Below are 17115 nucleotides of genomic sequence, written 5' to 3'. Positions count from 1 at the left end.
TATTATTGGGAAAAGCATTGATTGGATAGAGGTCTATTAGACAGAAACATCTAAGTTTGTCAACAATGGAGGCTGAATTCTCATGTTTGCCTTTATTATGTACAGATTTAGTTTTGTATAAGCAATTATTAATTGATATGGGAATTGCTGTAAAAGATCCTATTGTTGTTTATGAAGATAACCAATCAGCAATACAGATGGCTTCAAATATTGCTGTTAAAACAAGAATGAAACACACAGATTTAAGATATTTAAATGTGAGACAATGTGTGCAAAGTAAGATGATTAAGCTAGAATACTGTATGTCAGAAAACAATAAAGCAGATCATTTTACAAAGGCCCAAGGCTCTATAAAGCATAAGGCTAGCTGTGAAGATTATGGACTTAGAATGTAAGGTTGTCTATATTGTCTTACCCAAAAGGGGAGAATGTTAGGAATATAAGTCACCTAACAGGTATTTGGGTTAGAAATATATAAACCAGGATAAACATTTTAGTACTATATCTTTAAGACATTGCAAAAACTGCAATTGGGTGTGGTTTTTCAAACGGCCATAAGATGGAGCCAGAAACCTGGATTGTTTTAGTCTTAGTCTCAGAAGAGAGTGTGTCTGAGTGAGTAACTCTGTTTCCTTCTGTTGGAAAGTATTGCCGTTCCTCCATTTCTTCTAATTGACTGATATTACTGGATTTAATGTAAGTCTGTTACTGAACTGTTTTTTGACACTGGACTTTGATATTTGGATTATCCCTGGATTGAAAACTGACTGATTTAATTTATGAATGATTTTGGATTGCTTATTTTGGACTTTGCTTAACGTTTCTGAAAGTAAAAACCTACATTTACTGTACAGTGTATCTCTGTGCTGTATGTGTATTATTCAAACACTACTCTCAAATACGTCTCCCTGTATGCGCTCATTCTCCTAACGGGGAATTACCTCAACAGAAATGAGCGGCAGCAGTGGCACTGCTGCGGCAGGCAGCCCTGGGACATCCTCTTGTCCTCCTGAAGCACCTCCACTGCCACTCACTTTCTTCCTTCTACTGGGGGACAAAAGGAAGAAAGTGAGAGGTGGCAGCAGCAGCCTCGGGACATCCTCCCTCTCTCCCAGAGAGCTGCACTGCAGTCGCCACATGGTATGGAGAGCTGGGACAGTGCTGCGTGGTGGCTTAGCCAGCTAGCCAAGCCCAGGGACAGTGGGGGGCCTCAGCAAGCTACGGGGCCAGGAAAGATCCGGGAATGGTGGGGGGGCCCTGGTGGCAGCAAGATCTGGGAACTTTGGGGGGACTAGCGTGACTCGCAGGCTTACCTATGAGCAGGGAGATCACAGCTGCTTAGTTGGGGGCGCAGGCACCATGTGGAAAAGCAGGTTAAAGGCAAGCCACAAGGACCCAGTGTGACGCATAGGAGGTGAGGAGTGACTGGGCAGGGTAAGTGTCAGGCAGGTTGGCGGGCGGGGTGGGGGCATGGCCAGTCACAAGTCACTACTGGTTCGGAGGCCCACGCCAAATCGTCATTACCAGTTTGCCCGAACTGGCTGAATACCACCACTGATCCAATACAAACATAATTAATTCCGTCCAGTTAATCATGTTTTAATAAATAATTTCCCTCATCCTCTTGCTCCCTTTTTTGCCAGATTTTCTTGAATGAGTGTCATGTGGCTAACTTTTTTTTCCAAATGAGGGTTTCAAAATGATGGTGTTTCAGTTAAGCTATTATGTAGCAAATCCTTAGAGGTAATAGTAAAATAAGTAAATTAACCACCTGCCTGCAATGAAGGTGTTAAAGAACCTTGTTTTTTTTAGAAAGGGAAAAAAGAAGGAATATTGTCACAGAATTCAGTTTATTTTGCTCAAGTCTGGACACTTATAAAATTGCTGTTCCAAAACTCAGTATCATTACCTTATTCAATGTCCATGTTTGTTTCACAGGAAAGAAAGACAAAATAGTGTCGAATATAAACTGTACTATAGAAATCTTATTTTCTAATAGTTTTATCATGAAAGTGATGTTTTATCTAAATGTAGAATAGAATAGAATAGAATAGAATAGAATAGAATAGAATAGAATAATAGAGTTGGAAGGGACCAACCCCCTGCTTAGGGAGGAAACCATACACCACTTCAGACAAACGATTATCCAACATCTTTTTAAAAACTTCCAAAGTTGGAGCATTCACAATTTCTGGAAACAAGTTGTTCCACTAGTTAATTGTTCTAACTGTCAGGAAATTTCCACTTAGTTCTAGATTTGTCTCTCTCCTTGATTAGTTTCCACCCATTGCTTCTTGTCTTGCACTCAGGTGCTTTGGAGAATAGCTTGACTCCCTCTTCTTTATAGCAGCCCCTGAGATATTGGAACACTGCTATCATGTCACCCTTCATCCTTCTTTTCATTAAACTAGACATACACAGTTCCTGCAACCGATCTTCATATGTTTTAGCCTCCAGTCCCCTTATCATCTTTGTTGCTCTTCTCTGCACTCTTTCTAGAGTCTCAACATCTTTTTTACATCGTGGCGATCAAAACTGAATGCAGTATTCCAAGTGTGGCCTTACCAAGGCATTACAAAATGGTATTAACACTTCACGTGATCTTGATTCTATCCCTCTGTTTACGCAGCCTAGAACTGTGTTGGCTTTAGTTGAGATCCATTAGCAGCTTCATATTTAGAGTGAGTTATAACGTTGCATCATTTAATATTATGAATAGTTTTATTTCCTCACAGTGTTATTAACAAATTATCTTACATTTTAGTTGTTCAAGAATCAAAGACACTTAAAACAAGACCAAGGTCCAGGTAAGTAAGCAAAAATAAAAAGTCAGTCAATCAATCAGTATTTATTTTAGTATTTTTGCATCAAATTGCAATTCTAAATTAGATGAAGATATTTAGCTATTACAGTAATTCAAATAATACTTTTGAAGTGGACCTTCAAATACTATATTGAATTTGTCGGACAGGTACTAATTTATTTTTGAATGCTTTTGACTGACAACTTCTGTGCCCAATAGTTTTGATATAAAAATACATCACATAAACTGTTTTAGATAGAATTCATTCCTCAAAAATAAGCATTTCATTTAGTAAACAGCACTTCTCTTTTATTTCTGCAGTTTTAATTGCCTAAAAATTTTATGATATAGTTTACTAGATAATTATTTTGTTTTTTGTGAAATGCATGGACAAAGTGGGTAACTGTCAACAAAATAAGGTATTTTGGGGATGATACTTTTTATTGTTTCTAAATGACAACCTATGTAGTTTTTAACCAGATGGTTTTCATGTGTCAGATATAGATATATTAGTGGATTAATTTTTATTCCTTCTCACATATTTTAGAAAATTAAATCCCTGTGTCCACTATATAGTTTCCGTTCAAAATATGTGATCCAAGATATTTGAAATATACACGTTTCCAAGAGTAAAGACTGATTTGAAAGCAATAAAACAAAGCAAAAATAACTCTAGCCCCAACTTTTCAAAAGTCAGCTTTATTTGACTTGTAGTTGCTAAACTCTGCCTCTTTTTAATTCACTTTTGGAAGGGTCTTCAAAGTGCCTGGGAATGTGAACAGTATTTGGGTCTAGTTCAGTGGAGTTCCCTTCTGCTTCTTTTAATTATTCTTTTTGGTTCACCATTTTCTCTATTGGATTTTGCTTTTGTTTCTTTTGTTTTTTTAATGATGTGTGCTTTTATTAATGTTTATTTTTATTAAATACCTCCTGGAATCATATTGGTTGAAAAGTCAGAGACCTTATAAATGTGTGAAATAAATATCTGCAACTCCTTTCTACATTTCTACATTCAACCATTCTACATTTTCTATATAACTTCTCCCCTCTTTCAACTTTCTTAATTTTATTTTATTTATTTCATCTCAATTCAAACCATCATACTTATATTCTTTGTCTGTCCTGTTTCAGCAGTCTATTATCTTTTCTCATTAAGCAAAATTTCTCCTGTGATCACTGATTGGAGTATGATGCCTTTATATCTTTCCCCTAAAATTATAACACTTAATATAATACATAACTTCCATTCGTATTCTGCTTGGTACATTCTAAAACTAAACAATGTGGGTTTTTTTTAAAAAAAATTATAAATATATAACATAATTAAAACAACAATCCATACCAATTCAATTCTATCATTAATATTCATTTAAATCTTGAACATTTTACACATTACTTTTCAAATAACTATCATACTTCTATGGAAACACTTATAAACTTTCCACAATTACTTCCCTCCCACTTCACTTATATTTTATAAAACGTGGAGTAGTTAAAATGTTCCCATTCCTTCCTAGTTCAATTCTCTCATTTAATTCATTTCATTTATTTTATTCACAAAAGTTTCACGAAATTACACTAACTATTTTATTCCACTTTTTAATCATATGTTGTTTCCAATTTTCTAACATTATTTCTATTACAAATATAACAATACAATCTTATGTACCTTTACAGAATCCCCTTTTCAGTTAAATTTTCACTCATTATCTCTGAATAAATCCTGTTTCTTTACATCTTGCTCCAGACCTTTGTAACTTCTCTTCCCTTACTTCTTCCCTTTCTTCCCTCTCCCCTTTTTACCCCGCTGTCTCTCCACCTCCATTTCCCTCTTCTGTATTCCCCTTTTCTGTTGCTTTCCAACATTATATCCCCTTTCACATTATTTTTCCCTTTTTTTAGGTCTTAGATTCTCCATTCTCTTTCCCCGCTTTCCCTTTTCTTCCCCAGATAGAATTACTTGTTCATTAAAAATGGCTTCTTCTTTGTCCCAATCTTCTTGTTGCACCGTCTTTTCTTGTTGTTTCTTGTAGACACCAATCGCCATTTCTAAAAATTGAAAAATGGAACCAAAGGAGCCCTTCCCTTCTTGTTCCTCTTCTTTATATTTTTTAAATTCGATTTTCAGTTCATTCAGTTCATCCAGAGGTGATGCCATTGTAGGGTTTTTTTTTAAACAACCACCCAATTGTTTTTAGTCATTCAAATATGATTTCCAAAAGTCCCAAAGTCACCAAACAATCCAAATACACACAAGCTGTTTCTTTTAACACTTTCTTCTTTTTTCACTTTCTCTTCTTGGGGTTACTATTTAGTTGCAAAGTTCCAGTTAAAATGTATCCTTTAGAAGTCTTGTTCAGATTTAACTTTAAATTCTTTTGAATTCCAAGCAGTCTCCTCTTTCCAAGTCCTGCCCTTATTCATTTCCTCTTCCTTCCCACTTATAGCAAAAAAAAAAAAAAGATTTTTTAGTGTTCAGAAATCTTTATTGTCCCTTTGGCATTTAATTACATTTCCAGTTTAATTACCTGTTGGTGTCAAAGCGGATTTTTCTGATTTCTTTATTCAGATCTTCTCGTTCTCAGCATGAGGAAGGAGAGTGAAGAAAAAAAAAACTTTCCCTTTTCACTTTCGTTCGCTGCTTCCAACTCTTCTTTGGGAGCGATGTATCTTTTTGCAAAATTTAAATTCCAGGGTACCTTAGTTGTTACTTTTTGTCCCGGTCAGCCAAAAACTTTCACTTCTTAACTTCCTCCTGCACTTTCTTTTCTGGCTGAGTGCTTCTTTGAGGCGGCCATTTCTGACCACCACTCTTACCGCCTTTGGGAAAGGGAGTTTATCCAACTGAGGAGAGGTGCGGCTCCCCTCGACCCTGCTGGGTCTCCCCCTCTTCACCACCTCTACGGAGTGGCTTAGCCCCGAAGCCAGCTGGCTCGGGGCACTCCAGCGGCGAGCCCAGGCAGAAACTGCGCACAATCACAGATTCCTGCCTGCTGCTGAAGCCCTGCAAACCGGAATTCCCCAATATCTGCAACTCCTAAAAGCAGACTTTTCCTATGATTTTGCAGCAGCTACAAAGTATAGTCACATAATCCTTTAAAAAGACATAACTGCTTGATGGATGCTACATTCATAATCCTCCACACTCCGAAGTATTTTTGGTATCAAATACAAAAAGTGGCACAGCTCTCTGAATCCATTGTTCCTCATGTGTTTCTTATTTTTTGTATGTATTCCCTGGAAACTTACTACTTCCAGTTTAAACAGATTCTTTCCCATAACAATTTGCCAGATACTAAATTGAGTTATCTTTTAAAAAAATGAGGGGAAGAAGTCAGAAGCAGATGTGCAAGTTTCTATAAATGATTAAATACTGTATATTCATTTTGTATGTATAAAACATATACCCTGATTCTCCTGAAAACAAAGATCTACTCTGGAGTAACGCCACTCCAGGTACTCTAAGGAACAGTTTCATCCTGTCCGCTATTATACCAGTCATCCTTAAGAAGAAGACATTATTTTTGTAAGCACCCATTCCTTCAATTCTTTATTAAGGAGATGTTGATGAATCATACAAAGAAGTTCAATTTCAGGCAAACTATCAGGGCACTGTCCAAACAGAAAAGTAGGGATATATCATAATTTAATGAATAGCTTCCAATATATATATAAATATATACAATTAGTTTCCAGTAAGACAGTTTGATATGCTGGTTAAGGTATTTATGATATACAAGTAGGACTGAGAAGATTCAGACATTGGGTAACTTTGGGTCAGTAGTACATTCTAGGCAAAACTGCATCTAGGACATCTCACAATGGCCAACTTGCCACAGCCAATTCACCGTTAACAACTTACCATGGTCAATTCGCCACAGGACAAGAATTACACTAATACCAAGAAATGGTGGAATAGAGTAATTAAATAAAGAATGCCAAAGGAGGGACAAAATGAAAACTGAATGACAAAAATTAAAATAATTTTTAATAATTCTAAATAATTAAATAGAAGTCTTGAATTGTCCTACGGCGAGTTGTTATATTCTGGGCAAAACTACCTCATATGGTTTTTTTATGCAGTTAAACTGGATTGTCATGTAAATTTCTTTCAGCTCTTGTATAAAAGATAAGATATATCTTTGATGAGTCATGAATGATAGTATAATGAAAAAAGAGTGCTTAGAACTATTTGTAGTATGAGCAAAAAGCATCAATAATTTTTCTTTTTTCAATTTCATATTTTTCCTCTGAGGTCTTACTCCAGCACATCTGTTGAAGATACAATGAACAAAGGGGGAGAACCACCAGCTCCACCACCACGACCTCGAAAATCACATTCCAGAGCCTCCTCTTTAGACTTAAATAAAATTTTCCAGCAAAACACTCAAGGTAAGCTGTAGAAGGCTTTAAATTTCCCCAGAAACTAAAATAATAGTATTAAAAAATTCAGACAGTTTAAATTCTTATCTGCCAAACATCTTCCCTATTTTTTCCTGTAGTACAGTGTTTTTTAAAGTGTGCTGATAGAACCCCAAGACCCATTCAGGGATTTGAAAAAATACAGCTAGATTTTTGTTGAAAAAAATGGTACCATATCAAGCAATCATGAGAAGTCATAGTAGCACCAAATGCATCAATTATATGTTTAGTATGGTAAACAATGTATATAACCTATACAAGAAAAATGCTTTTTAATTCTTCAATAATTTTTAAAAGTGGAAGAGAACCTGAAAGAAAATAATTTAAAAATACTAAAGTAGTACATGGGGTATTTAAATACGTGATCCTTGGTAGCTGCAATGTAGTTGACATTTTAAATAGATAAATGAAACATAATAGAACTAAAGCCACAAAGAATTTCAGTGGAGTTACTAGAGACAGTGACAGATAGTCTTTAACTTACAGCAGTTCTTTTAGTGACCATTCAAAGTTACAACGACACTGAAAAAAGTGACTCATGATTGTTTTTCACACTTACAACTGTTGCAGCATTCCTATGGTCACATGATAATTTAGATGCTTATCAACTGACTCACAGTTATAATGGCTGCAGTGTCCCGGAGTCATGTGATCCCCTTTTGCGAGCTTCTGACAAAGTCAATGGAGAAGACTGATTCACTTAACAACCTTTTTTTTTGTAAGCAAGTTTTTTATTTCAATCTACATATACACAACAATACAGTAACAGTGTGGCATCAATATATGATACATTTTAGTATAGGCAAAATTAATAATACCAATCATATCTCTTAATACACATATTCACATTAAGTCATACTCCCTCATTGCTTATTTTCAACATTTCAGTACTCTCTCCTAATGCCAACCACCATATCGGTTAAACATACCTAGTAATTTCATTATTCAATTTCTTCCCTAATTTTATTTATTTTTTAATAAAAAAAATTCTCATTTGGCAAGCAGTATGGTTCCAGGTTTCACATCTCAATACAAACATGACCATAGTTACCTATTCATTTTCTTTATTCAATTTCATATCACATTATCCTTATTAATATTAAGTATAAAATTTATCTTACCGAATTCCAATTCATATTATAACTTGTTTCATTTTTCTTAGGATATTCTCATATCTTAGTTTACAGTGTTATCTAAAATTCTCATCTCATTTCTATGTTCATATCCGATATTACCTTTTTCTGTCACATTTGCAATTTTATCAATCCTTATTTTATTAATTCAAAATTGTCCCCTCTGGTTAATAATTCAAGCTAGCCACCTTCATTCTACCTTATTACCATTCTCCCTGTTTACTATATAACACACACACACACACACACACACACACACACACACACACATTTCTTAAGTTTTCGCGGATACTTACATATATGGTATTCAGCTTTGTTCAAGTATTTTCCCACATCATTATAGTTGTGCTTTTAAAGTTGTAGCAATGTTTCGGCAGAATCTCATCTGCCATCATCCGGCTTCTGTATTGTGTTCGTCTGTGAGTCAGACTTTTACAGTTGTTTCAGTTTTAAATTTGGGGCTAGCCTACTGCTGTGCTAGAATGTTTTTTTCTTTCTCCTGATTGGTTGGGAATCTTGGTCTGTGTTTATTGGTCTTGGAGTTTGCTGTGTTCTGCTTGATTGGTGTTTCTAATATCTTCTGTCTGTTTTGTGGCTTTTTTTGTGTCTTGATTGGCTGGCAACATTGTGTTCCTGTATTGGAGGCTTTGAGTGCAGCTTGGCTCCGAGTAAATGGACAGCTATCATTTGTTAGGAAGCTAGGTTTCATCTGGGTGCCTGGTTGGGGTGTGTTTGAGGTGGAGGTATCAGGGGGAATCTGTTTGTGCCCAGGTGTTTGCCTGGCTAGTGGTATGGAGATTTTTTTGTTTGTGAGTGCAGGCTTCCAAATAATTGACAGTCTGGTGGAATAATCCCTTTTATTCATGCTTTCAGGTCTTTTTTCAGTCTCTATGGCTTCTCTGATAATTCTGTGGCTGGGGTTTTCTAGCTACAAAACAGACAGAAGATATTAGAAACACCAATCAAGCAGAACACAGCAAACCCCAAGACCAATAAACCCAGACCAAGACTCCCAACCAATCAGGATGAAGAAAAAACTATTTTGGCACAGCAGTAGGCTAGCCCCAAATTTAAAACTGAAACAACTGTAAAAGTCTGACTCACAGACGAACACAATACAGAAGCCTGATGATGGCAGATGAGATTGTGCCGAAACGTTGCTACAACTTTAAAAGTACAGCTATAATGACTTGGGAAAATACCCAAACAAAGCTGAATACCATACATGTAAGTACCCGTGAAAACTTAAGAAATATATATCTATATACACACATACACACACACACATACCCACAGTAGTAATGGATAGAAAAGACTACAAAACAAAATTGACAGACCTACTCCAAGACTCCACATACAAACCCATAAACACAGACCCAACCACATATCTGGAAAAATTAACCAAGAAGAAAATTATAACCAGCCACATGAGCAAAGAGATCCAACAGACGATCATCCCAAGAGAAAAATCTTCCAGATGCCCCAAACTATATGGCTTCCCCAAAATACACAAAGAAGACATACCTCTCAGACCCATAGTCAGCTCCAGAGGAGCACCATTACAAAACCTAGCCAAATACCTAGCAAAGTAGCTACAGCCCCATGCTGAAGCAGTAGCTTCACATGTACAAAACTCATACCACCTCTTGGAAATGATTAAAGATCTACACGTGGAACAAAAAGATCTGCTTGTAAGTTTCGATGTGGTTTCACTATTCACTCAAGTCCCAATAAAAGAAACCCTCGAAATCGTCAAAAATAAATAACAAACACCCAAACACCTCATGGAACTAGCAGAACACTGCTTAACCAACACATATTTCATATACAAAGGACAAAGATACAAGCAAATTGAAGGAGCCCCTGTGGGATCACCACTGTCACTCGTCATTGCAAACTATTCATGGAAGAATTTGAATCCAAGCCCTAGCCAATGCCACCCACAAACCCAAACTATGGTTAAGATACATAGATGACACATTTGTTATTTGGCCCCATGGAAAAGAAAACCTAAACAATTTCCTAACACACCTAAACAGCACACACCCCAAAATCAAATTCACCATGGAAACAGAAACAAACTACCATTCCTAGATATACTAATCTCCAAAAAAAAAAAACAGATGGCACACTAGGACACACCGTATACCAGAAGAAACACACCAACTGCTACCTCAACGCCCAATACCACCACCACCCAGCACAGATAAACTCCGTGGCCAAAATACTAATTGCCAGAACCAAACGCCTGGCGGACAAGACTCACATAAAGACTGAACTATGCACCCTACCTAAAGTACCGACAGCCAACAGCTTCCACAAAAGCAAAATCACAGGCCTGATCCACAAAAACACACTGAGACATAATGGAGACCTAGAAGATGAACAGACCTATGGAACAGCTGTCCTGCCCTACATAAGAGGTACTACAGACAAAATCAGTAAGATACTACACAGGCATCACATCAAGACTGCCTTCAAAACAGACAGAAAAATAGCAGCCATCCTAAGAAACCTCAAAGATAAAATTGACCTGAAAAACCAAGGCATATATGAAGTCCCCTGTGCATCATGCCCTGCCATTGGACAGACCAATAGAAGAATAAGTACCCGCTTGGATGAACACAAAAATGCAGTAAAAATGCTGGAACACACTTCCTCACTAGTCCAACACATGAAAGCCACAGGTCATAGCATTGACTTCAATGGCACCAAAACCCTAGCCACTATAGAAAACCCCAGCCACAGAATTATCAGAGAAGCCATAGAGATTGAAAAAAGACCTGAAAGCATGAATAGAAGAGATGATTCCACCAGACTGTCAATTATTTGGAAGCCTGCACTCACAAACAAAAAAATCTCCACACCACAAGCCAGGCAAACACCTGGGCACAAACAGATCCCCCCTGATACCTCCAGCTCAAACACCACCCCAACCAGGCACCAGATGAAACCTAGCTTCCTAATAAATGATAGCTGTCCGTTTACCCGTAGCCAAGCTGCACTAAAAGCCTCCAATACAGGAAACACAATGTTGCCAGCCAACCAAGACCAAAAAAAAAAAAGGTTACAAAACAGACAGAAGATATTAGAAACACCAATCAAGCAGAACACAGCAAACTCCAAGACCAATAAACACAGTCCAAGACTCCAACCAATCAGGATGAAGAAAAAACCATTCTGGCACAGCAATAGGCTAGCACCAAATTTAAAACAGAAACGGCTGTGAAAGCCTGACTCACAGAGGAACACAATACACAAACCTGATGATGGCAGATGAGATTCTGCTGAAACATCACTACAACTTTAAAAGCACAACTATAATGTGGGAAAATACCTGAACAAAGCTAAATACCATACATATAAATAACCACGAAAACTTAAGAAAAGATATATAAAGAGAGAGAGAGAGAGGGAGGGAGAGTGTCAGATTTTTCATTACATTTTCTCCTTATAAGTCATCTATACATTACAAAAGTATTAATCTAAACAATTAATTATAGCAATTGATATTAATATTTCCATAATGTTACTTATTTCATCTTTTTCTTTTCTTATACATCACTAATCATCACTTAATATATAATATTCTTATTATACCGATTTCTATATTTATTTCATTAAGTTCCATGTCTAATGTAGTAATAATCCTTTAATAAAAAAGAGAGAGACTAAAAAAACCCCATATCAGTTACATACTTATCTATTTTCATTACTTATTCTTATATATCACAACATATTATCTTGCAGAATCTCCTTCCCTTTCTTTTTTTTCACCCATTATCTCTCGGTCTTCTAGCAATGTAATTGCTTTTCATCCTTGTTAGCTTCCTGTTTTTCTTTATTTTCTGGTCCTTTCTCTTAATTCCCTTTTTCCCCATTCTTATTCCCCTCCATTTCTCATTTCAATTATTAAGCTTATCTCCATCCTCTTTCGATTTTTCTTTTGTACTTCCCTTTTCTGCTTTTTCCTTCTTTTTTTTTCATTTTCCGAACCATTCTCCCTTTTGTTATCACATCAGACCATAATTTTTTGATTTTACCTCCTTTTTCCCTCTGCTTAAATAATTGTTGTTCCGTTTGTTCTTCAAAGCTGGCCTCTTTGTTAAACTCCTCCCCCTCTGGTTTTCTTCGTTTTTCTACAAGCTGAGTCACCATTTCTAATTTCTGTAATATGTAATTCCACATTTCAAGTTTAATTTTCATCATTTCCCTTATATCTTGCAAGTCCAATCTTATTTCAACAAATAATTCCTCCATTATATTTTCTCCTTTTTTCCTTTTCTTTCCTCTTCCTTAATAGATGTATTCAATCCCAAAGTCTAATATATTATTTCACCCAGTGCATTTTAAGTTTATTTTCAACAATCAATATCCTTAAGACTTTGTTCCAAGTTTTCTAGTTTGCCCTTTCCCAACTGTTTTCCACAGTCACCGGGTAGTTCTATGACAATATTTTCAAATATCTTCCCCTTTGTAATATTCTAATATCACTTTCCAGGATTTTTATTTTATTATAACGGAGTTTCTTTTACTTTTTTTTTAAATTCCAAAGTCCAATTTCTTAGAAAGGCCGAGCACTTTTTAAAGAGTCACTGAAATTTTTCCTGTACCATCAGGTGGCACTCTTGAGTCTTTTCCACAATCCACTCCTTCCTTAACTTTAACTTTCTTTGTTAAATATAGTACTTTTATCAATTTTGCTAATTTCAATCGTTAGCTATTATTTCTTTTCTTTTCTTTTCAACACACTCAATTCCAGTTATGCCCTTTAAGTGCCAATAATCCAATAGTTGTCCAGTTTAACTTCTAAAACTTTGTTGTGTTCAAATATTTTCTTTTAAATTTTCTCCTCCAAATTAATCCACTACAATAATTCAAGCCAATTTTATAAAATCCAATTTCCTTCTCACTTTCTTTTGTTGCCACTTCCACACACTTTCTTCCAAAATAGTCCTTTATTTTTTAAAACCGGGGTAGCTCAAAATCCATGTATTTTTCCTGGTTCACACTCCACTTGCTGTTTCCCCGCTCCAGCACAGTCTTACTTTCTGGACTGTTCTTTGTCTTCGTGGTGGCCATTTTAGGACCATTGCTACAGCTTGCCTTTGGGAGGAGTTTTTCCTGTCAGGGAGGGGAGTTGCAGCTCCCCTCAACCCTCCAGGCAATTTCCCCCTTCTTCACCACCCCTCCAGGGTGGTTCTGGTCTCGATTGGGACCCTCCAACAAGTGTGTTCAGGGTGAAACCATGCACGATCACGGATTCCACTCCAACGACAAACAAACTGGAAGTCACACTTAAGCTTATTACTAACTTAACAACTGCAATGATTCACTTAACAATTATGGAAGAAAAATCATAAAATGGGGCAAAATTCACTTAACAAATTTCTTGCTTAACAACAGAAATTTTGAAGCCCAGTTGTGGTTGTAATTCGAAACCTACCTGTAATATGCAAATGATAAATGAAATTATATCATGCATGTACCTTTTTTATATTGACACAATAGTGTATTGTTGAAGATAGTAAACTCTTGTTAATTATTAAAACAACTTTAACCCATTTTAATTGCTATGAATCTTTTTGTACCTCATAATGCATCACAAATTCCTCAGGTTCTGTGTAGGTTAATTACATTGCCAAATATGGCTTAAGAGAACATGACTATAGGTTAGTATAGTATAGGAGGTTTTGTGGTGGTAGTGACAATGATAGTAATAGTTCAGTAGCTGTCTAGATATTTTTTCTTTGGATTTAATTAAAAAAAACACAAGACTGCTAATTTCAATGGAACCAGGTTTTAATAGTCTTTTGGAAACGAGAGTTGGAGCCATTAGACACTCAGGGAAGACTCTTCCATACAACAGATGCTGGGACATGGAAGGTACATTTTCCTGTTCCCATAACATGGTACTGTTTAATAGAAGGGACCTAGAACACTTAATAGTTAATGGAAAGCAGAATTTTTGAATTCTTTCAAAAATTAAAGGCAATTCAATTCTATATTCACTTCCAGCAATTTATAAATAAATCAGCCATGGTAAATTCCTACATTGTTAAACAATTCTTGCTGTGTCTTTAAACTGTTTCCTGGGTTTGGATATACCATATATTCAAAAGACCAATCAGAGTGCAAACTTAATTTTGTGATATAGGGAAAATCTAGGGGTGGGAGGGAATCGCAAAATTGTTGCAATTCTAGCAGAAAGACTAAAGAAGTTATTACAGGCATGTATTCATGAAGATCAATCTGGCTTTCTGACAAAAAGACTGTTAAGTGATAATATGAGGACTGTTTTGAATATTATTGAATATTTACAACATCACAATTAGAAACTGGCAGCTTTAATATTCTTGGATGCAGAGATGACCTTTGACAATTTAAATTGGGCTTTTATGTTTAAGGTTTTGGAAGACATGGACATGAAGACATGGGGAGAATTTTATCCAAGGGATTAAAGTAATTTATACATTACAGCAAGCAAAGATTATTATTAATGGGGGACTTAACCAAATCCTTTAAAATTCAAAAGGGTACAAGACAAGGATGCTCCCTATCTCCCTTATTGTTTATATTGGTGTTGCAAATTTTGAATAGAGATATTGGGCAAGATGAGAAAATAATAACAGGTATAAATGTAAAAAAGGAAGTTTGGAAATTGAGGGCATTTGCTGAAGACATGGTTATATTTTTGCAAGATCCAAAACATACTGTAGAATATTTGATGAGGAAATTAAATGAGTTTCGGTTTTTAGCAGGTTTTAAAATAAATAAACAGAAAACAGCAGTGCTTATTAAGAATATGACCTCTCAGAGGTGACGTATTGTCTAAAAAGTCAGGCTTTAAAGTTGAGAAAGAGAGGAATTACCTCGGAGTTATACTGGCAAATACAAATGCAAAACTGTTTCAAAATAATTATGTGCCTCTTTGGAATGATATCAAAAAAGACTTATTGTGATAAATTGCAATCATAATTACTGAGTAGAATTTGTGTAATTAAGATGAATGTTTTACCAAAAATGCTCTTTCTGTTTCAGACATTACCAATATTTGCAACTGATACTCCATTTAAACAATGGCAGATGGATATCTCCAAGTTTATATGGCAAGGGGGAAAAACAAGAATTAGATAGAAATTACTGCAAGGTGCTAAGGAAAGAAGAGGTTTGAGATTACCAGACTTGGAATTGAATTTGATGTTTGGTCTGGCTAAAAGTGTGGGTTAATCTTCAAAATAAGATTACTCAATTTAGAGGGACATGAATTAAGATTTGGATGGCATGGCTATTTATGTTATGACAAGTTTAAAGTAAATGTTGACTTTAATAACCATTTTGGTAGACATGCCATCCTAAGACTTTAGAATAAATACGTGTTTTTTTGTAAAGACGCCTCTCGGTGTCCCCCCAGGAAGCTTTTTTTTTTTTAAAGGAAATGGCGGGGAAGCCAGAGAGATGGACTTATGGTCAAGTAATTTTTTTTTTGGTGATCCTATCCTCAAAACCAAAGAGGAGTTAGAATCAGAAGGACGTATCTGCCATCGGTTTACATATTTACCATTGAAAGAAAGATTCAAATTAGATAAAAAGAGTTATGGGTATGACTTTCTGAAAAATGAATTGGAAATCCTACTGCATGGTAGTGATGAACATATTATTGCTAAGGCTTATAAATTGTCATTGAATTTGAATTTGGAGAATGAATATGTAAAGCATTGTATGATTCAGTGGATAAGAAACTTTGGATATAATGTAATGCTGGAACAATGAGAATATGTGTGTGAAAGGTCTAAAGTTTACACTAAATTACAATTTAAAAAATGTTATAAGATTTTATCATTGGTATTAACACCAGATAAGTTGTCAAGAATGTATAAAGGTATTTCAGATGAATGTTGGAAATGTAAATGTAAAGAAGGGACATTTCATCATTTATGGTAGACATGTGATAAAGCAAAGAAATATTCACAACTTAATACAGAAGATTCACAAAGTGAATATAAAAATAAAACCAGAAACCTTTCTTCTGGTTTTAATGGAAAAAGACTTGAATTTTTTGGGGGAAACTTTGATGTTATATATGTTGACGGCAGCAGGGTTACTTTACGCACAAAAATGATAGGATACTTTGATTCCTACAATGGATGAATGGTTGCAAAAGTTGATGGAGTTAGCAGAGATGTCCAAATTGACTGCTTTGATTAAAGAAAAAAATACAATTGCTCTTCTTTTTACTTGGAATCCACTTCTGGACTTTATGCTTGAGGTGGAAAAATATGAAACTTTGATTTTGGGTTTTACCAATTAATAGGTTTGTTGTAGAAATGGCTAGTTTATAATATTATTATGTAAAAGTAAAAATTTGAGGTTTGATATTACTAGCTTATTCTACTGTACCAAAGGGAGTCGGAAGTCAATGTCTTTTTTTCTTTCTTCCCCCTTGCCCCACACTTTTTCCTTCTCTTTTTCTTTCCCTGTTTTCCTACTATTTTTCTTGTATTTTTATTATATATTATAAACTAATAAAAAATTAAAATGTACAATCTAAGGAAAAAAAGATTCAGCATTAACAGCATTGAATTGCCTGCCTGTTATTTTAGACAAACTCTTTGAATTTGAATAAAAAAAATTCAAGAAGAAACCAGCATGGTTGCACAAAGATCTCTCTGATAAACAAAAAGACAAAAAAAAGGGAGAGGAACACATAACTAAGAATAGAATAGAATACTTTATTGGCCAAGTGTGATTGGACAC

At 35.4% G+C, this 17115-nt stretch overlaps 1 protein-coding gene across 5 annotated transcripts in view; it reads left to right on the top strand.

Annotated features, from left to right (window-relative positions):
- Positions 1 to 17115, top strand: part of REPS2 (RALBP1 associated Eps domain containing 2) — a 115195-nt gene that overhangs the window by 64100 nt on the left and 33980 nt on the right. For all 5 annotated transcript variants that reach the window (XR_015744538.1, XM_087938263.1, XM_087938265.1 and 2 more), the window contains exons 11-12: positions 2765 to 2807; positions 7059 to 7195. Coding sequence is in view for 4 of the 5 variants with exons in the window: in XM_087938263.1 (XP_087794389.1) it covers positions 2765 to 2807; positions 7059 to 7195 (180 nt within the window). In the remaining variant the exon portion in view is untranslated. The remainder of the gene's footprint in view (positions 1 to 2764; positions 2808 to 7058; positions 7196 to 17115) is intronic.

Source organism: Pseudonaja textilis, chromosome 8, assembly GCF_049901715.1.
Source record: "Pseudonaja textilis isolate UNSWEBS1 chromosome 8, rPseTex1.2, whole genome shotgun sequence".
Classification (NCBI taxonomy): domain Eukaryota; kingdom Metazoa; phylum Chordata; class Lepidosauria; order Squamata; family Elapidae; genus Pseudonaja; species Pseudonaja textilis.
The sequence above is the reverse complement of the archived record's forward strand: the minus strand, read 5'-3'. Positions and strand labels throughout refer to the sequence as shown.